This window comes from Mirounga angustirostris, unplaced genomic scaffold (genome assembly GCF_029215605.1).
Source record: "Mirounga angustirostris isolate CCGP_5_RB_7025 unplaced genomic scaffold, mMirAng1.0.hap1 SCAF_13, whole genome shotgun sequence".
Taxonomy (NCBI): Eukaryota; Metazoa; Chordata; class Mammalia; order Carnivora; family Phocidae; genus Mirounga; species Mirounga angustirostris.
The window spans coordinates 94702252-94722757 of NW_026991721.1; the positions used below are offsets into that span (position 1 = coordinate 94702252).

General features: G+C 59.1%; 2 protein-coding genes across 6 annotated transcripts in view; one reads left to right on the forward strand and one right to left on the reverse strand.

The window, feature by feature from the left end:
• The first annotated feature begins 3188 nt into the window (after positions 1-3188).
• Positions 3189-11752, forward strand: MCAM (melanoma cell adhesion molecule). Of its 4 annotated transcripts, none has more exons than XM_064577343.1 (18): positions 3189-3336; positions 3499-3562; positions 4294-4384; positions 6214-6338; positions 6437-6644; positions 6730-6800; positions 6888-6975; positions 7783-7962; positions 8072-8193; positions 8276-8438; positions 8535-8653; positions 8727-8868; positions 8990-9111; positions 9227-9368; positions 9459-9530; positions 9692-9839; positions 10051-10279; positions 10769-11752. In XM_064577343.1, the coding sequence occupies exons 3-18, from the start codon at positions 4318-4320 to the stop codon at positions 10796-10798; spliced, it is 2028 nt and encodes a 675-aa protein (XP_064433413.1). In that variant the 5' UTR covers positions 3189-3336; positions 3499-3562; positions 4294-4317; the 3' UTR covers positions 10799-11752. The 4 variants fall into 4 exon arrangements, with proteins under 4 accessions (XP_064433413.1, XP_064433414.1, XP_045750809.1 ...); XM_064577344.1 differs by having other exon boundaries at positions 3190-3336; positions 10105-10279; XM_045894853.3 differs by having other exon boundaries at positions 3191-3336; positions 10162-10279.
• Positions 11753-14207: 2455 nt separating this feature from the next.
• The window catches only part of CBL (Cbl proto-oncogene), an 82705-nt gene continuing 76406 nt past the window's right edge, over positions 14208-20506 (reverse strand). For both annotated transcript variants that reach the window (XM_045894851.3, XM_064577342.1), the window contains one exon: positions 14208-20230. In XM_045894851.3, the coding sequence (XP_045750807.1) occupies positions 19956-20230 (275 nt within the window). In that variant the 3' untranslated portion in view covers positions 14208-19955. The remainder of the gene's footprint in view (positions 20231-20506) is intronic.

A 20506-nucleotide genomic window follows, 5' to 3' on the forward strand; every position in this document is an offset into this window, starting at 1 on the left:
GAGATCCGGAGGCGGGGTGGGGTGCAGGAGGCTCCATTCAAGCAGCTAACAGGAGCGGGTCCTGAAGAGCTAGAGGGAGACCCAGAAGCCCCCACTCCTGTCCCCAGGCTGACATCCTGGCTGGAGGGTCCCACTCTTTCCTTGATCAGAGATCGCTGGGCGCCCAGGAGGCGGTCCCCAGGGACTCCCCGTGCAGCCGCGGCTCAATCCCCAACACCCCCCTCCCATTCTCCCTCCCTCTCCTGCTTTCCAGAAGGGGGACCAGTGGACTGAATCCCAGCTGCCGGCCGCGCTGGGAAAGGCCTGGAGACCGATTCCCGGCTTCCGGAGAGCCCCAGGGCCCCCGCCGAGCCCCTCCCCGGCCCGCGGCGGCCGCCTGAGCATTTAAGGTAATGTTTGGGCTGGTGCGAGCGGCGCCGGATGCCCCGCCTCCCGCAGCCCCCGCTGGGCGAGACCCCGCGAGCTGGGCTCCGGGGACTCCTGGCGGGATCCCCCCACCCTGGGGGCTGAGGCCTGGGTGCTGGAGGGCTGCCAACGTGGAGAGGCCCCTGGGGTCGGAGGGGACAAGAAGGACAGTCCCCATTCTGAGGCCTTAGCAGGGTTGGGAACTAGGATGGGAGGGCGGCCCCCCTCCCTCTGGCTTAAGGGTCCCTAGTCCCCAGGAAGAGTCCCTACACATCCACATCCTCTTTCTCCTTCTCTCCCCCCAACTCCCGAGCAGAGAAGGGGCTGAGAAGAGAGGCCACTAGCTCCCAGGGGAGTCACTGGAATGCTGGGAGCCTGGGAACAGGCCCTGCAGTCCCTGGGAAAGCCAGGCTGTGGGAATACCACCCGCAGCCCCCTCCCCAGGGTGGACCACCGGATGCCAGAGACCCCAGCTCCCCCATAGGGGGCTTTGTGACAGTGGAACCCCCCCTGGCTGGACCCCAGAGTTCAGTAGGCCAGCTGTGACGAGGAGTCCCCTCCCCCGCCCTCAGCCGGCCAGCCTACTCCAACATAATTCTCGCCATTGTGCCACTCACCCCTTCCCCGCCCCCCTTCTCTGGACCTCTGTACAATGGGGCCTTTGCCGCCTCCAGTACTCAGGGTGGAGATGAACTCACTCAAGTTTTTTCCAAGTTTAAAAATAGCCCCGCCCATCCTCCACCCCCAAGTCACCCTCCTCCTCTTCCCCGTGTTTCTGGGGCGCACCTCAGTCCAGGCTGCACCTCCTTCCTCCTGCCCCGGGTCAGGTGCAAAGGGCATGGGTGAGACAGCGTCCGGCCAGGCTAGGGGCTGCTTCCCCCCATTCAATCTCTTCCCCCACATCTTCCAACCCAGCCCCCCAGTATCCGGTTTCCTGGCCTGATGATGTCCTCGGCAACAATTGCCCCCCACCCTCCTCCCACCCTGTTTTCCACTCCCTCAGCACAGCCTCCTCCCAAGTCAGACCCCCATTCTGAAAAGCTTCTCTCCCCTCCCCTCCAAAGACCCAAACTGGTCTCTATTTTCTGGCCAGGCCAGGGGGTTCCCCAGCCTCCATAATTGCCAAGTTTGCTGGGCCACCCCCCTCCACCCCCTGTTCCTTCCTCATTGCAGCTGCAATGTCTTTATTAGCTTCCTTCCTCCGCCCAGCCCGCCTTTCTCATATCTTCCTCCTGGTCAAGCCCCTGGGCCAGAGGGGTGGGTGGGAGGCCGCTGTGCCTGCCATGCTGGAGCTGAGAGAGGACTTGAGGGAGGACTCCTAGGTTAGAACCCGGCCCCAGTGGCCCCTGGGGGCAGGCCCATCCTTGTCTTTTTACCTCCCACTCCGCTGTGGCTGGGGCCCTGCTCTTCCCACTTTTCCTTACACCCAGATGAAAGCCCCACCACCCTGAAGACCAGACCATGGCCACCACCCCACCCAGCCTCAGTTTCTCTGCCTGTGGTCAGACCTATGCCAGAGAGACTACACAGAGGACATTCCACACAGCGGTCCCCTCCTCTCTGTGTACCCTGGGTCTACCATGGGGGTGGAGGAAAGCATCTTCCTATCCCTTCCTTCTGGAGAGAAACAGACAAATTGGGACTCTGGTCCTGGGCCTCTTCTTGTCTTGGCCTACATCCGGGCAGCACTGCTTCCAACCCAGCCCAGGCGCCAGAGTCTCTGCTGGTGCAAGACCCATCGCTGCCCCCTTGGTCCCCCCTTCAGCTGGGTGGCAGTCCTCTTGCTGAAAGTTCTTCCTCTGCTTCCTTTCTCTTCCCTACTACTGTTGCAGCTCTGCCTTCTGGCATCTTCAAGGAGCCAGAGCGCTGTTACTCTCCACCACCTTGTGTTCCCTCTACCCGGTTCTCCTGCCTTCACTGCCCTTTCTTCCTGTTTCCAGACCCCTCTGAATCCTCTCCAAAGTCCTGATCTCTCTTTGGTTTGGAGTCCCAAAGTTGCCTGCCCCTTGACCTCTACTGCCCACTCCCTGGCAGCCCCGATCTTGCCCCAAGCTGCCGGCTTCCTTAAAGGACAGTCCTTGTGCTTGTTTGGTGGAGTCGGGCAGGGAAAGGATGTCACCCTGGGCTCCAACCTCATTTCCCCTTCACCGCAGAGACAGCTCCTCCACCCCCACCTGGCTTCCCTTGGCACAAGACGAATTCCGAACTGACTGTCCTTGGTGGTTAGCTGGCTTTGTTTTCAGGCGAAGAGGAGAATGATTAGTTAATGGTGTTAAGTGAAGGGAAGGGAGTGGGGGCAGGGAAGCCGAGCTCCATGCCCAGCTCTGGCTTGCCAGGGCAAACAACATCCTTCAGCCATTCCCACTCCTGCCCCTGTAGACAAACTCATCCATTCCACTCTGGGCCCTGGGCCAGTCCATACGTTCACTCTGGGGGTTGCGGAGCCACGGTCCTCTTCCCCCCCAACCCAGGCTCCGGGCTCCAGGCCCCTGCCCTGGCCGGCTTGGCATTGCCTCTGGCTGAAGACTGATGGAGAGAGAGGAGGGGTCACCAAGGTTCCGAAAAAACGAGGCTGATGTAGTTTGCCAGTCATCTCTGCGTCATCAAAATACCACCCCGGAGCCTTCTCTCAAGTCACCTGCCCATCTGCGGCGTTTGCTGCCTCACCCGGCTCCTCCCCCACCCTGCAGAAAGGCTGCCCTGCCAGGGACAGGCCTCCACCCCCAACCCAGACCTCTATTTGACCCTCCCGCTGAAGGAGCCGCAGCAGATGTGATGCTGGGGTCTCTAAGAGGCAAGAGCCCTTCCCACTCCCCAGAGCCTTCCTTCAAGAGGCCAGAAGACCCAGGTTTGGGAAGAGGGGGAGCTTGCTGTGTGGAGGGCTGCCTGCAACCAGATCTGATGCCCCCTCCATGCTTCCCCTCCCCCCAGGTGCTGAGCCACGGTCAACGGTGGGGGTGGAGGGCCGGGGGTGTGCGGGAGCCTGCCTGCAGGGGGTTCTTTTCAACCATCAGGACAGCAACGGGTTTTCAGGGGCCAACCTGGAGACCTCGCACCCATTTACCCTTCCTTTCCCCTCTTTTCTTCATTCAGGTGAGGGGAAACTGAGTCCCAGCTAGGCTCATGGAATGAAGAGGGCACAAACAGAATTTTCAAGGTCTGGACGTGCACAAGTGTGAAAACCTTGGGCCTCTGAATTCAGCCCCCTCCCTTTCCCGCTAGTCGGGCCTTGCGGGATCCCGCTTGGGTTTGAAGGGGCAGCCCGTAAGGCGCCATCTCCACTCCCCGGGACGGGTACCTCTGGGTCTGTGGCACCGGGCCCAGGGTTCTTCCCTCAAAGCTGCCGGCTCTGCGAGGCGGGGGGTGTGCGAGGCTCGGGGGCAGTGCCGGGCCGGCCGCAGCCGCAGTGGTGCAATCGTTCTGGGAAGCGACCGTGGCCGGCCAGGGTCTCTGTGGCAGGGGTCGGGCGCGGCGGAGGCGGCGGAGGCGGGAAGAGGGGCCTGCACGGGAGGCCCCGGTCTGAGGCTCGTCCGCCCCGCGGTCCGCCAGGGCCGCACCGGCTGCTGGGGGCTGCGCGGGGGCGAGCGCGGCTGGTTCTGACCCGGCCTGACTCTGGGCATCCGGGCCAGCCTCTCTCCCTCTCCTCGCCGCCGCCTCGGCCAGCCAGCCCGGCCTCCAGACACCTGTCACTGCCCCCTCGGCCGGCCCGACCGGGCGGGGGGCTGGGCAGCCGGCCCGGCCTCGCTGGGGCCGAGCGGCCAGGCGCGGCTCCGGGCCCGCCCCCACGGAGCGGCGCGGGGGCGGGGGGCTGCGCGGGGCGGGGCGGGCCGGGCCCCCTCCCCCGCCCCCCTGACGTCAGCCCCCGGCGGCCGGCGGCTCGCTCACTAGGCGTTCGCCCTCCGGCCGGGAAGCATGGGGCCGTCCCGGCTCGTGTGCGCCCTCCTGCTCGCCGCCTGCTGCTGCTGTCGCCGCGCCGCGGGTAAGTGGCTTCGCGCGGTGGGAGGGGGGGGGGCGCCGCGCCCCGAACGGCCCGGGCCGGGCGGTCGGGGGGCGCTTCGGCGGAGCGTGCCGGGCAGCGGAGCGGGCAGGGCGCTGCGGCCCGGGGCTTTGCGCTCGGGCGTGCGCTCCTCCTCGCCGGCGCCCCGGCGTCTTGCGCGCGTGCAACTCTTCGGTGCGGCGAGTTTGCAGCCTGGATTCTGGAGTATCCCGGGAGGAGGACCGGGGAGGCGGGGAGGAGGCTGCTGCCCGGAGCGGGAAGGGGTGGAGCCGAGCCTCTCGGGGAGCTGGGGAGAGCTCTGCCTCAGGTGCCCACTCTGGGGGCCCGCGGTTGGAGCGGCGGCGGCAGGCGCAGGAGAGCGCATCCCCAGAGCCCGAATTCTGCGCCCGCCTGTTGCTGGAAAAAGGCAGCTTGCTTAGCGGGAGGGGGTGCGCGGACGCCTCCTCTCCCGCCTGGGCTTCTAGCCAGGCTGGAGGTGAGCGTGGGGGGGGGGGGGTTGGGGGGGGTCGGACGGCGGCTCCCGCCCGAGCAGGGCGTTGGCAGGGGTTGGGGGGCGGCGTGGGTCGCCTCGCGCCTGCCCGGGTGACGGGATCACAGGTGGCAGAAACGAGGGATTGAGGGTGTCCAGAGTGGAAGCGCCCCAGATCCATTACGCCTCCCGGAATGGGACCCCGTTTAGGTGGGAAGAGCGCCCCTGCACCTCGGAGTTTTTCTCTGGAACTGCCCGGCGCTCCCGGGTGCACGCTGCCCTTGTATGGCCTGCAGCGGTGTGGCGTGTTTCACTTGGCTCCTTTTCCTGGGTCCCAGCCGCTGTCCGGCTGGGGAAGGGGAGGGCCAGGCAGTACCCAGCTCACTGGCCTCATGCCCAGTGCCTGCAGTGTCCCTGGGGTACCCCCGGCTGCTGGCTCCCAAGCTGTGTTTCTGGGGAAGGGGCGAAATTGGGCTCCACAGCGGCAGCAGATCTAGCCCCACCGTGCCCTGCTCCTTCAGCTCTGGGGAAACCGAGTCAGGGATCCGAGGCTTGTGCTCTGGGTTGAAGACCACTCCATCTGCCCTCCTTGTCTGGGAGCCAGCCCAGGGCAATAGCCCAGCGTCCCCGAGGCCTGCCAGATGGTATTGAGTGACATCACCTCCTCACAGGGCAGGGAGCACCCTGGCACCACTGACGTCGCTCTTGCCCACTGCCTGGCCCTTGCCCTGACCCCTGGGGGGGGATTCTGACCCCTCCATGCTCACAACACTCCCAGGATGGGGTCCTCTGAGTTTGTGGGATGTTCAGAGGTACTGCTTAGGGAGCATGTGATGGGAGCTCTGGCCATGGTTGGCCCACTAGGTCTTGCGGGAAATTTGGGGAGGGCTCTTTGGGGGGCAGAGTAGTGGTGTCTTCCCCTCGGCGGGCATGGGGACACAAAGGGCCCTGTGTGGCTCAGCCTGGCACATGCCTTGCATTCCCACACTCTGAGCTCACTGGAAGGGGTGGGGGCTTGGAAGGAAAGGGGCCTTCCTCTTGGCCCAGAGCCTGGGTTGCCCCTCTGCCAGCCTCATCTGGAAGATGCTCGTGCTCAGGGTCTCTGCTGCAATGACCAGAGACGGTCACCCTCAGCTCTCCCGAACAGGGGGGAAGGGGGTGCGGTCAGGGGAGAGGGGTCTGCCTGGGGCAGCAGGTAGAGGGGGGTTGAGGGTTAGGAGGACCGAGTCCCCTCTGGACCCTGCAAGTGGTAGGGGGAACAGCTGCAGGGCAGGGGCGTGCAGGGAGGGCATGGAGAGCAGCTGGAGCCGACAGCTGCTGGGACAGGCCTCCTCCACCCCAGGTGTGCCCGGAGAGGCAGAGCCCCCCGAGCCGGAGCTGGTGGAGGCGGAAGTGGGCGGCACGGCGCTTCTCAAGTGCAGCCCCTCCCATTCCCAGGGCAACTTCAGCCACGTGGACTGGTTTTCTGTGAGTGCGCGGGCCCTGGAGAGGGTGGCAGGGGGGCGGGCGGCTGTCCCCCTCCTGCACCCCGGGACCCTCACGTCCTTTCCAACACCGGCCATCAGGTGCACAAGGAGAAGCCGACGCTCATCTTCCGCGTGCGCAAGGGCCAGGGCCAGAGTGAACCCGGGGAGTACCAGCAGCGGCTCAGTCTCCAGGACAGAGGGACCACGCTGGCCCTGAGCCACATCACGCCCCACGACGAGCGCATCTTCCTGTGCCAGGCCAAGCGCCCTCAGTCCCACGAGCACCGCATCCAACTCCGTGTTTACAGTGAGTGCCCCACCTGAGGGTTGTGGGCCGTGCGGGTGGTCGTTGGTGGTGGAGGTCCCGGGCCCCTCATTTCCTTCCCTTGTAGAAGCCCCGGAGGAGCCGACCATCCAGGTCAATCCCTTGGGCATCTCGGTCAGCAGTAAGGAGCCTGAGGAGGTGAGACTGGCCAGGTGGGAAGCAGGAGCCCGGGTGGGGCCGGGTGGGGCCTCCGTGGCAGGGAGACTCACACCGTGTCCTCCTCAGGTGGCCACCTGTGTGGGGAGAAATGGGTACCCCGTTCCTCAAGTCATCTGGTATAAGAACGGCCACTCCCTGAAGGAGGAGAAGAACCGTGAGTTGCCCTCTGCGCCCTAAGAAGCCATGCTGATGGCACCAGAGAGGGACCACCCTGCGTTTCCTTGTGCTTTGTTTGCTTCACGTACACAAGTGACGCCTGAAAATCTTTTCCTGAGAATTTAAACTGTGCAGAAGATCTAGAAGGAAAGTTCCCTTTCCGCCCCGGATCCCCTCCCAGAAGTAATCTCTGCTGTCCGTGTTTGTTCTTTCCATCCGGTTTCTGGGTACTCACACACACACACACACATACACCGAGGCACGTGGAGGCTTTTATTTTTCTCTATCATCTAAAGCAGTGGTTCTCAACCAGGGCTGATGCTGCTCCCCCTCGGGGACGTCCAGTCACGTCCGGGGAGCTGATGCTAAACACCCCATAGTGCACAGGACAGCAGCCCCCCCGCCCCCCGCCCCAGCTAAGGTCGCGCTGAGGTTGAGAAACCCCGACCTCAGTGGCTTGGTGTGGCGTCTGTCGTCACGCCGGGATTGGTTTTCTTTGGTCGGTGGGTCCTGGAAAGCTCAGCGGAGCCTGTGGAGCTGTACCTGATTGTTCTGCCCACCCCCCCTGACCCCCGGATTGCCTACGGTGGGGACGGTGGAGGGGGGCTAACTGTGCAGTCCCCAGTTGGTGGACGTCTGGAGTGTTCCCCACCGCCTCCCCCCGTCACTGCGGCGTCCCGTCCTCGTGTGTGTGCGCGAGGGTCAGGGGTCCCTCTCCAGGTGCCCCCCCGGGGACTCTGGGCTGGGGGCAGAGGCGGGGCCGCGGCCAAGCCCTTCTCCCCGCCCCCCCCTTCTCCCTGGCCAGGGGTCCACATTCAGTCATCCCAGATCGTGGAGTCAAGCGGTCTGTACACCTTGGAGAGCGTTCTGAAGGCCCAGCTGGCGAAGGAGGACAAAGATGCCCGGTTTTACTGTGAGCTCAACTACCGGCTGCCCAGCGGCAACCACATGAAGGAGTCTCGGGAAGTCAACGTCCAGGTTTTCTGTGAGTCCCGGTGCGGCCCTGGGCTGAGGCTGGTGGCAACCCCGGCTAGCTCCGCTCCCCAGCGCGGGGACAGCTCTGGGGCTGAGGGCCGCGGCCTGTGCCTCTGCAGACCCGGCGGAGAAGGTGTGGCTGGAGGTGGAGCCCGTGGGGGCGCTGAAGGAAGGCGACCGCGTGGAAATCAGGTGTTTGGCGGACGGCAACCCCCCGCCCCACTTCACCATCAGCAAGCAGGTGCGGAGGGCGCCACGCTGGGGGCCCGTGGGCCGCGGGACTGGCCGGAGGCCCCCCCGCTCACCCCTCCGCTCTCTTCCAGAACCTCGGCACCAAGGACACGGAGGAGATGACACCCGAAGACAACGGGGCCCTGGTCTTGGAGTCTGCCCAGAAGGAGCATAGTGGGCTCTATCAGTGTCAGGGCCTGGACTTGGAAACCATGGCTTCGCTGCTGAGCGACCCACAGGAGCTGCTGGTGAACTGTGAGGGGCCAGGGGCCCAGGGCAAGGGGGCCCGGGCTGGGGGGTGGCAAGAGGGAATTCGCCCCGACCGGGCTGACACCACTGCTGTGTCCCCAGACGTGTCCGACGTGCGGGTGAGCCCTGCAGCCCCGGAGAGCCGGGAGGGCGGCAGCCTCACCCTCCGCTGTGAGGCAGAGAGTAACCAAGCCGTGGAGTTCCAGTGGCTGAGAGAGAAGGTACGCAGGCGGGCCTGGGGCTGCGGGCTGCGTGGGGCTGGGAGCGAGCCCCTGACGCCGTCTCTCACCCCAGACAGGCCAGGTGCTGGAAAAGGGGCCTGTGCTCCAGTTCCACGGCCTGACGCGCGAGGCAGGGGGAGGCTACCGCTGCCTGGCGTCCGTGCCCAGCGTCCCGGGCCTGAACCGCACGCAGCTGGTCCACGTGGCCATTCTTGGTGAGAGGCCCTCTGGGCAGAGATCAGGCGGCCCCTTGAAGATGCCCTGGGGTGCGCTGGTGGGGACGGGGAGGCCGGCTAGCAGACTTTGCTGCCACACCCGTACCCCTCCCTCCCTAAGGGTCCCCATGGATGACGCTGAAGGAGAGGAAGATACGGGTGCGAGAGAACGAGGTGCTCAATCTGTCGTGCGAAGCCTCGGGACATCCGCGGCCCAGCATCTCCTGGAGCGTCGCGGGCACGGTGAGCAGGCCCGCCGCCTCTGCCCGCGCTCAGGAACCCCTGCCCGGGGCTCTGCTGCCGGCTCTGGGCCCCCTCCCCGTGCCCCCCTCCCTGAGTGGCTCCTCCGTCCTTGTAGGCACAGGAACAAGACCAAGATCCGCAGGGCGTCCTGAGTGTCCTGAATGTCCTCGTGACCCCAGAGCTGTTGAGGACGGGGGCCGAGTGCGTGGCTTCCAACTCCCTAGGCACAAACACCACCACCATTCTCCTGGAGCTGGGTAAGGGCCTCATCCCGCGGCGTGGCGGGGTGTGGGCCCCAGTGTGCGCTTTTCCTAACGCACCTCTCCACCGCCTTCGCCACTCACCAGACTCCAGCAGAAGCACCGGCCTGAGCACCTCCACCGTCAGTCCCTCCGTCCGAGCCAACAGCACCTCCACAGGTAAGCAAGCCGTCTCGGCTCGAGAGCGGGGCGGGCAGCCTCCTCCTGCCCTGACCCTTCCCCGGGGAGCCCTGCTGAGAAAGGTGAGCGGGGGCCCATCTTCCGTCAGCCCTGGGCTGGGGGGGCGGCCTGGAGTGACCCGGAGCGTCTTTGTGGGACAGAGAAGAAGCTGCCAGAGCCTGAAAGCAAGGGCGTGGCCATCGTGGCCGTGACGGTGTGTGTGCTGGTGCTGGCCGTGCTGGGTGCCGTCCTCTATTTCTTCTACAAGAAGGGCAAGCTGCCGTGCGGGCGGTCAGGCAAGCAGGAGATGTAAGCACGGTACCCTGTGCCCTGCGCCCCCACCCGTCGCGCGCTCCCCAGCTTGTCGCCTGGGCAGGGACGTTCCCTGCCCGCCCCCACCCACTCACCCCTTCGGAGCAGGAGGGGGCCGCTGGGGGGTGAGTGCTCCCCGCTTTCCTGCCCACTGGCTAGCTGCCATCACCCACACGTCTCCATTCATCGCCTGTCCCCCTTCCCTGAGCTGGCCCCGGAGCGCCGAAGAGCCCCTCATCGCCCAGTCCGATGTCTTTGCCAGTGAGCCTCCCTTTCCTCGCCCGAGATGCCAACTTCTTGCCTCCCTCCCTCCTCCCAGCACGCTGCCCCCGTCTCGTAAGAGCGAATTTGTAGTTGAAGTTAAGTCAGATAAGCTCCCAGAAGAGATGGGCCTCCTACAGGGCAGCAGCGGTGACCAGAGGGCGCCCGGAGACCAGGTAGGAGGCAGCTCCTGCGGCCAGCGCCTGACCCAGCTTCAGGGATCGCGAGCTCCAGGGGCTGATGGCCCTCGTGTCCCCGAACACTAACTCTGTCTCCCCACTTCCTCCTCCTCTGTTGGGAGACTGGGAGCAGGCCCGTCTTGGCTTCCTAACACTAGTCCCAGATGGTAGGGTGAGGCGAGTGGCCGAGGGACCCTGGAGAAGGGGTAGCTCCCAGGACAGAGGGCAAACACTGCCCGTCTCCACCACCCTTTCCCCAACAGTGCCATGGCTCAGGTCACCAGGTGCAGCGTGGCCAGTCTGGTTGGGGGGCCTAGGCTCGCCCGCCCTGCCCCACCACCCCCTCCCGCTGCTTCCCTCCACGCCTCATCCATCAGCTTTGGCTTTAGTCCCTGGTCCCTTCAGCGCTCACACCCCAGACTCCCGTCCCTGTCCCTCCCTGTCCCCGCCGCGCCCCCCTTACCTCTCCTGTCCACCCGTGTCTAGGGAGAGAAATACATCGATCTGAGGCACTAGCCCGCCCAGGACACCGAGCGCCCTTCCCACCTGGAATGTTTTCTGCTCCCCACTCACGCCCTCCCTCCCAACGCTCAGGACGACCGCCAAAGCCTCCGAAGCGGGCTGTGGAGAAGGCCCCTGCCGCAGCAGGCGTGCCGGCCCCATCTCAGAGGGCTGAGCCAGCCCGCCACCGTCTCACTGTTGGGTGATGCTCACCCCAGGGAGGGGCCTCAGCATCCTGGGAGCGGGAAGGAGTTTCTCACAGACCATGTTGTGGGTGTACGTACCTGTCTTCAGCCGGCAGCCTATTTATCTTGGTGCTGGCTTCCTGCTCCGAAGGCTGGCCTCGTCCTTCAGTTGTGTCGCTGAAGTGAGGGCTCCCTGAGCCCAGGCCCCTCTCACACCGTTCTGGAGAGTACCGCAGCCTTCCTGACAAGCGGCTACCCACCTGCTTCAGGAGCCCCTTTTGTGACCCACCTTCCTCTGGGCAGAAGCCAGGACTGGTGTCATTCCTTAAAAGAGGTGTTGGGTGTATCTCATGGTCCCTGCAGGGAGGAAGCTAGGCAGTTTTCCAGAGTTAGGCCATTGAGCCCAACACCCTCCCCCTGCAGTTTGGCTCCCACTGCCCAGTCAAGGGGTCGTATCAGACTAAAAGGTGGGGTTAGGGGACAGAGATGAGGTCCCGACTGTCTTTTAGGAGAATTATATCAAGGCTATAATTCTACTAGCACCAAACTTCTACGAACTGAGCTAACGGGCTTAGACCCTGGCAGAAGCGCCCTCACGGGAGAATGGTACTTCGGGACGAGGAGCGGGCCTGGCTGCAGCTTTGGGGTGTGTATGTGTATCTATCTGTGTGTGCGTGTATGTATATGTGGTTTTGTTAGGTCGTGTGTACATTTGCAAATTTCCTTTATATATATATATATATATATATATGAAAAATAAAGCTTAATTGTCCCAGAAACGTCACACTGCTTTTTATTCATCACGGTACCACAGCAGCCTGGGGCCTCCGGATCTGGCACTGCACCAAAAGGAATACCAAACCCTTTGCATTTGGGAGCGGGGACCAGGGTTACCTCTGCTTCTGAGCAAATGGCTCAAGTTCTACCACAGAGGATAATGACCCTTCTTAGCAGCAGCGAAGCCGCCTTGCCCGAGGCAGCCTGCAGGGCCTGCCGGGCTGTGGGCAAGGAGCTACGAAGGGCCGGCAGGAGGGCTTTCCTCCTGCGCAGACCTACCTCACCGTGACGACTGGGTGGGCCGAGTCTGTCTGTCGCTCTCCCACCCCCACGGAAGAGCAAGAACTCCAGTCTGCTACAACAAAAGAAACTTTATTTAAAAATACTTTTTTTTTTTTTTTTTTACAGACATGGGTGCTTGAAAAAGCTCTTTAGTTAACTGTGTATGGAAATGAAAAAAAATTAATAAATAACATTAGTATAACAGACCTCTAAACATTAATACACTGGCAAAACAAAAGGGACTTGAAAATGAATCTTAAAGCTCTGCTCTTCTCTGTAAGAATATTTACCTTCTGTTTTTATTCTTTACAGGTGAGAATGATTAAATACTGCTAATATAAATTTTTTTTATATTAATGACACATTTTTAAAATAGTCCACAAAAATCTCATCTAAGTTTCCGTTTTGTTTTATTTTTAACACTGATACACAAATTGGGACTCTCTCTTCTGGAGAAGGCATCAAGTTCTCCTCAGCCCCACCCAGGTCAAGAATGTCAAAATCCTAAAGAGGGAGGACTTGAAAAAGAAGGGTTTCTCTCCCAATTCCTTATTAGTTAAAGGCAGGGAGGAACTGAAAAGGTCGGAGAGGGAGAAGTAAAATACCGCGTAGAAAGCATTTTGTCTTTTTTCTTTGCCCAGACCTACAGCGGCCACACAAGCCTGAGGCCGGGCTCGGGCGCGGGCCTTGCTGCCTCTCCCAGGGGCGAGCGACCCCGCCGAGGGCACCGGCTGCCTAATGCTCTGAGACTCAAGTCTTCAAGTAAGAGGAAAGCCGAGTCTGAAGGGAGAGGCAGGAGGTCTAGGCCAGTTCGGGATGCAGCACAAAGAAACAACCCCCCCTTGTCAGCAGAGCCCATCCTCCACTCTTGCATGCAGCTGGGGCCTTACCAGGCAGGACCAGGAGGCTGGCACGCGCCAAGTGGTCCAGGGCACTCCTGGGAATCCCAGAACAGTCTCTCTCCTCTGGCTGGAGACAGATCGCTCAACCTGTAACTACGACTCTGAATGGAACCAACCAGATGCTCCCAGGTAACGCTGGCTTCTCCCAACACGGCACCAGGGCAGGGGGAAGGGACTGCTGCCCCGCCGCACCTATGTGCCCTCTCCCCAGCCCCACACAGCGTCTCCTCCTCCCCCCTACACTGTGAGGACTGACGCTCAAGGTAGAGGAGCTAAGACTCTGATATTTCCATATTAAGTCCTAAAATGCAGCCTGGGACACAGTGCTGCCTTAGAAAGGCACAAAATGTTTGGCTTTTTTTTTTTTTTTCGGTATGCTAAAAATTGTTCTGTTTTGAATAAAGGAAAAAGATATATAAGGTTAAAAATTCCAAGTCACTGCAGCCAGAGAGCAAATGTAGGAGGCACCTCCTAGCTGCCACGCCTCTACCGCGCGTTTCAGCAGGAGGTCAAGGCCAAGACACTGAGACGGGCAGGTCAGGAGGTATCCACTCTCACGGGCGCTGCGCCTACAGGCTTACCCAGACAGCAGAAGGAAGCCAGGGGAGAGAAAACACGGGGTCTCCAGACTCCTGAGTAGTTCTCTGCCTCCTCAGTTTCAAGACAGCCGTGAGCAGGGCCACCCTCACCCACAACAGGGTCAGAGGTAGGTAGGGAGGAGGGAGCAGACACACACGGACGTAAGGGCACGAAGCGTGGGCAAGCAGTCTGGCCTGCACCCCCCCACCCCCGTCTGGGAGGAGAATTTGCGAGTTCACTGTAGGAAGAAGTCAAGAATCCGGAGCCGGTGATCACAACTCTGCTGATCTGTTTGGCTGCCTCATCAGGAGGAGCACGGAGGTTGGCTTTCAGCCTTTGCTCTGTACAAGAGGGAGTGGTCCGCCACATTTTTCTCAAGCACTACCCCAGGGAAGGGAAGGGGCAGGGAGATAGATGTCCAGACAGCTGTTACTCCGAGCTCGGCAGGCGCGCTTCTGAAGAGCTGACGTTCCCATCTGAACGCGGATGTGCCTCCACCCGCCCCTATCTCCCCACCTCTTACTCCGGTGCTACTCAGCAGAACCAGAACACACCGGTACTCCCTCTGAAACCAACCCAGATTTCCGAGGACACGGGCGCATGGCGTTGCCGTCCCTCTGCTCCTTGATTCTGGACCGAGTCCAGGATATACCAAATGCAAAGGCTAACGACCCCCCTTCATCAATGTGTATCTTTGGATTACTAGGTTACTTCTGTGTACTCCAAACGACTCCAATAGCTTAAAAAAGTTACAAGTAATTATGAAATGCCTTACTAACATGGGACAGGCCCTTGGATGAGGTAAGATCGATCAAAACACTTAGGCAAGCAGAAGCAGTTCTGTAAAAATCCAAAAAATAAAGGCTTTGATACGGCACTACAAAGAAAGCAAGTGGACGGGGAAGACAAGGGTTTCCAGTCTAAAGAGCTCTCAGTCAAAACTCTCCTCTAAACTGGAATCTACATCGGATTTATATCCTGGCAACTGTCCCAACTATTAGATAGTCTTGCTGGCTACAGGGAAGTAGTTTCTGAGGCACCTCGGAAGGCTTGCCTAAGAACATTACCACAGAGCTCTCCGCACGCAGCAAACACCAAATGCAGGGGTGAAGGAGGAGGGCAGGGAGGGCCACGGGCCCACAGAATGAATATATGTTCAGCGAGAAAACCTGAAGAGAGCCAGAGGTCCATGGGTGGCTACAGTGGGATCTGTCATCTGCTCTCCAAATAATATGAAAGAAGGCTAAAAACCTGAGATTGAATGAAGGCAAAGAAATGTCACCTAAGAACAGACTGGCTCCGGAACAGGAGAAACTGGTCCTGAAGAGGGAGGTAAGAAATCTTGGATGCCAAGACCGGTAAAGGGAATTAAAACACGAAATAAAGCAACAAAGATGACGGAAACCCGAATTAAGCGAAACCTAAGAATTTCTTCAATGTCCCAGATACAGTCCCAAGTCCCATGCCCTGCCTTTCCACTCTCCGGGGGGGGGGGAGAGAAGGCAGTTACACGACAGCAGTTTTGCTACTAAAATACTTCTAGGGTATCTATCCCGTCTGAAGCCTCTTCTCTGAGAGCCCTCCCCCGACTCCCACCTGAGGGGGCCACTGTCACCCCTGCGCCCAGGCTGACCAGTCAGGGGTAGAGGCCCGAGCAACGTGCTGGGCTGATCGTGTTTTTTCTTGAGAAGAGGAGTAAGAGGCCCTGGGAATCTGTGCATGGTGATCCCGAGAGCCGGGAGGTCGTGTGGACCTGCGGACAGGGCTGTCTAATCTGGGGCGGTGCATGACAAGGAGAAAGGACTAGGTGCAAATTTTGACAGCCCCAGCTCCATGTAAGAACCCACTGTACTTCCTATACTGGGGTCTATAAAATACCCTGCATCCTTAGGACTCCCTCCTTTCTTTAGCCTGGATACCTGTTTCTTGCATCTGAAGGATTCCTAAACAGGACAGTCAACAATATAAAACCGTGACCTCCTTTCAGCATGCACCCTCCTCTGTGCACAAATGGCTTGATGCGTTTCTAAAGAAAGACTGCGACACAGGCTGGGGTCAAAGTGGTGCCAGGACCACTTTATGCTGACGTAGATTACTTCAGCTTGAATTTCTAAAGCCTGCACAGTTAGCAGAAGAATGGTGATGTGCGCATCCTGATGCTAAGTTCTAGGGTCCTGGGCTCCCTACCCTGGGACAGAAAGGCTGGCATTTCTGAGAAGTGACTGAGTTCCATCTATTTTACTGCCTGGCTCTTGGGAGAGCACATACATCTGTTCAAGACCAGGACCCAACGTTAGGTATCCACCCGTCTCCCACACCTTCAGCCCTTCTAGGACACAGGATGAGCTGCAAAGGTCGCTGAAGGGCTGGGAAACAAGTCTCAAGGAGAATGGGAGATGGTGACAGGTCCCAGGAGGGTGACAAGGAAACTTCACAACAATGGGGGACTAGGGACTCAAAGCAGTTCAGTAAAAAGATCGGGGAAGGCACTAGACTGGAGAGGGGACTGTGGGCAGATGCTCTGCTTAAACATTTAACTGCCCTACTGTGCGACTCTGAGCCAATATGCGCCTCAACCCACCACACAGATTCCATTGCAAGGCATCCAAGACGGCAGGTCCCCATGAGGCCGACACCGCGGAATCTCCCAGACATTATCAAGGCTCTAGGAAGACAACAGGGGTTCATGAAGAGCCTTGAATTGCTCCTACCCAGGACAGCTCTACAAGGAAATACGTGTCTACGTGGAAGAGCTGTAAATACACACTGCACAGTCTCCTTGGGAAGGGCTATTTCAGGGCCAGATGCAAGGGCAAGACGGCCCAAGTACAATCCGCCGGCATCGGGAAATCCGCACGTGGTGGCAGCGAAGGGCTCGGCACTGGCACTTCCGGCATATGGGAATCACTCACGGGACCTTTGCTGAACGAACAGGCTAACCGGAACGCAGCCAGGCCAGTGGTCCGAACGCCGTTCCTCCCTGGGCAGTGGCCACCGGAGTCAGAAAGGCCAATGGCAGGAAGGGGAAGGTACAGTTTAGGAAGAAGGTCTATAATCCTGACTGTCATGACATGAGGTAGGAGAATATTCTGCATCAACACCTGCGCTGACCACCCAAAACAGGTGTCGATCTTATTAATGGTGCCTTAAAGGGAATATAGAGCTTGGTCCCTACTCTGCTAGCAAATTTACAAAAACTCATTTGTACGTTGGCTGTGTGGACCATGGGTTATATTTTACTTTTCTACGGAGGAAATAAATACTTTAAGCATGAAGAATAGCAACTCCCCACCAAAAATTTTGATCCACAGAACAGCTAACTGATGCTGGGCCCTCGGGCGCTGTGGGTAAGAGAACAGAAGGGCAGAGTGTATAGAGGGGCGCTGTGGGGGGACAGAGGGCCAGGGGAGGAGAATGGCCATCCACAGGTACAGATCACTATTTACATCAACATAACAGGTAAACGCTGAGACGAGAAACTGCCCAATCTCTTCATTTCTTCAAGGGAGGTATATCATAGAGCCCACAGGTTTTTCCACTCGAGAACCCTGTACTTGAGCGGAAGGAGGCCGGCAGGGGCAGCGGACGACGAGGCAGGCTGTGCAGAACAAGCCGGAAAGACAGAGGGAAAGCAGGAGACCGCACTGAAGAGAAGAGCCTAATGCATCTGACAAAACCTCAAAGTGGCTTTTTGACCTTATCCACCTGGGAAGGGACCAGAGAAGAAACCACTTGTAATTCGAAGGGAGAAAGGAGAGGGATCTGCCCAAAATGACAAAACTCAGAGCCCACTTTTGAAAGGGAAATTTTAAATTCTGAGCAGAGCCCAGGAATTAGAAACTGCCATACAACTGGAAGATGAAGAAGGGTTATTTGTGCCTCAGTCCAAGGAAAAGCTAAGAAATTAAAGTTCTGGAAGTCCCCTCAAGACAAATGCCCACGTGGAAACTGTCCTGAGGCAACACTGGTGGCCTCAGGCACGGCCAAGGTTTGTCCTCAGAGCACCCAAGGGAAGCAAACCTCCCAGAACGATCTAACGCCTGGGAAGCCCGCAGACCCACAGCAGACAGGCCAACCAGCAAGCCGGTCACCGACGTGTATGTCCGACCCTGGGATCTGACGCAGCCCGGTCTCAGGGCTGACCCCAGGAGCCACCGGGGCACTCAACTGGGAAAAAAGGGATGAACCTGCCTTTGGCCTCTATGAGTAAAGAAAGAATCTCCAAAGAAGATCTGAGATACACCGAACAGGCAAGAGATAGGCAGAACCAGGGCTCTGTTCTCTTGACCCATCTTCAGACTATGGACCATATCTGCAGACAAGGAAACTTCCAGTGTGGACAGGCACGGAAAATGCTGCCAGTTTTCTTAGTTCTTTGTCTGGCTCTTCAGCATCTAAACAAAATGCAAACTGAGTGTTAACCACAGGTGGAACACCCTCCTTACCGGCTCGCAGAAGGAGACGCTGGGTCACGGCTTCCCAATCGCCGCCACTATCCCAGCTCCCAGCAGCGCCTGGACCTGACGGCGGGCCGTGCTGCTCTCCACCATGTTGAGCAGACACTGGGGAGCCATGGCCAATCAACAAGAGGTCCAGTACCATCTACCCTGGGAATGTAAATGGCTCTGAGGCAGGAGCTTAAAGCCAAAAGGTCTAGGAACAGCTGAAAGCCAAGAGAAGAGTCAGAAAAGGTTTTAGTTCCACAGACAAAAATGTGGGAAAGAAACCATACCTCAAGAGATTCATTTCTGTCTGGATCTAAAGCCAAAAGCATGATCTGGATTTTGAGGAGGGTAGATGTGTCAGAGTGGCTTGCTTCTGATACACCGCGGGGGGGTACGGCCTGCTAGGGAAGTCAGCACTTCACTGACCGGGGCTCATTCCGCAGCACCTACGGGAACTGACTCACGGCTGCCCCACGCTGGACTCCAAATTTTCCGCACAAACCTGCACTCACACCAGCTGCTGGGCTTTTCACCTCCTGTCTCTGACCCCTGCGAACTCGTGTATCACACTACAGGGTGCGTGACTACCGCGGAGAACACGGTCCGGGAAGAGCAGAGAGGACTAGCGGGAAGAGGGGAGGGGAGGAGACACTCCATTCGCAGAGCCACGGGCACAAGAGAAAACCACGTCGTCGGTGGCAGCCAGTGGAGGCCTGGTGCTCACTACCAGCAAAATGTTCTGCTACCATGGGTGCTAGCCCCTCCCCTTCAAGGGCAAGGACTAAAATCTCTTCTGAAAGTATAACCTGGCTCGTGTTCCGAGGGAGACGCCCACACAAGCTGGAATTAATTCCCTGGGAAGAAAAACCAAACCGATTAATCCTATTTTGTGCCTCTTCTGCCTAACAAGGTAAACAGCATGTGAATGAAGCTTCCTCAAAGTTCTGTGGTATTCAGGCCAGAAAGCCAGGCTGGAAACAAGTGTTCTTCCCTTCCCAGTAAGGAGAAACACCCATGACCTACATGAGAACACACAACCTGGCAGGAAGGCAACGGACTCCCACAGACGGTCTTCTGGGGAGGGCATGGAATGTACCTGAAGGCCTCTAGCTCCAGTCAGTCATTGTGTAATTAGGGTAATGAAAACATCCTACTGTAACAGATGCAATTTTCCTGTAGAAACAATGCTTCCGAGGGACCAGCGTCAGCCGCGAGGATCGAACAGGACTATAACGATACAGCGACAGTCCTGGTCTGTGCCCCACCGATCTACCAAACCAACCAACAGCACCACACGTAATCAAGAACATCCTCTAAGCCACTTGGCTTCAGTGAGGCTGGTCAGAGCAAGCCCAGTGCCAATGACAGACACCGAGGAGGAGGCAGGAGGCAGGGGAAAGGACAGAGGGAGGGTGTTCTAAAAATACAAGACTCGAGCCACGGGATGATCATCCAGGCCGCACGGGATGCTGGAGTTCTACCACACGCCGGGGCTGGGTCTCACAGCACAGCAGATGGAAGTCTTTAGACGATTCCTTCCTACACCTCTTGTGCTAAGTCCCCGCCCGGGATTAACACACACAGCAGGTTCATCTTATAATCACAGGGCACACGCCACCACAGACAGACAGACAGACAGACACACAACCACATCCTTAACCCAGGGAAGTCCGAAGTCCCCCAGGAGGATTTACAGCACAGTACTTCTCCCACCGCTTTCTGGACTGTTCCCCCGGTAGGCTAACCGTTTAATAAAAATCCACACTCGCAGTGGGGACTGAAGGACACCTTCAAATCCACTCTCAAAAAGATAAGATAATAAAACACACTAGCTGCTCCACGTTCATTCCACTGCCTTGAAATCCTGGAACCACAGACGTGGAATCCCACAGAGAGGGCAAGACCTCACTGTGAAGTCTCCAAAGGAGCCTCTGCCCTCCGAGGGCCCCCGGGGAGAGCGCCGGCTCACTGGTCCTCTGACACGGCAGCGAAGCGGCCTGGGCTAGGTGGCGAGGTGGGCGGGAGACGAGATAGAGACAAACTCCCGGAGGATGTTCTTGGCCATTTCGACGTTGTTGTGGGCAATGACCAGGGCTTTCTGGATGTCCTGGTAGGAGTACCCCTGGCTCAGGAGGCTCTCGATCTCACTGGAGAGCTGTGGCGAGGCGGCCGCGGCAGCGCTGCCCTGCTGACAGCCACCTGCTTTCCGTTCCGAGTTGATTCGCCGAGGGAACGGTTTGGGGGGCCTTTCAGGAACTTGGGAACCCTCAGTGAAGTCTAGAAGAAATCAAACAGAAAAGAGTTGCAGATCTGGGGGCAACCCTCCTTCAACGGCAGCAAGAACAACAGTGTGCCGGGCGCCTGGGTGGCTCAGTTGGCTAAGCGACTGCCTTCGGCTCAGGTCATGATCCCGGAGTCCTGGGATCGAGTCCCGCATCGGGCTCCCTGCTCGGCGGGGAGTCTGCTTCTCCCTCTGACCCTCCTCCCTCTCATGCTCTCTGTCTCTCATTCTCTCTCTCTCAAATAAATAAAATCTTAAAAAAAAAAAAAAAA

What these genes read in the sequence shown, in the direction of transcription:
- MCAM (XM_064577343.1), top strand. Translation starts at nt 4,318, where the DNA reads ATGGGGCCGTCCCGGCTCGTGTGCGCCCTCCTGCTCGCCGCCTGCTGC. An exon ending in GGTCCACGTGGCCATTCTTG is followed by an intron (nt 8,869 to 8,989) that starts GTGAGAGGCCCT and finishes TCCCTCCCTAAG; the next exon opens with GGTCCCCATGGATGACGCTG. An exon ending in AGCCAACAGCACCTCCACAG is followed by an intron (nt 9,531 to 9,691) that starts GTAAGCAAGCCG and finishes TTTGTGGGACAG; the next exon opens with AGAAGAAGCTGCCAGAGCCT.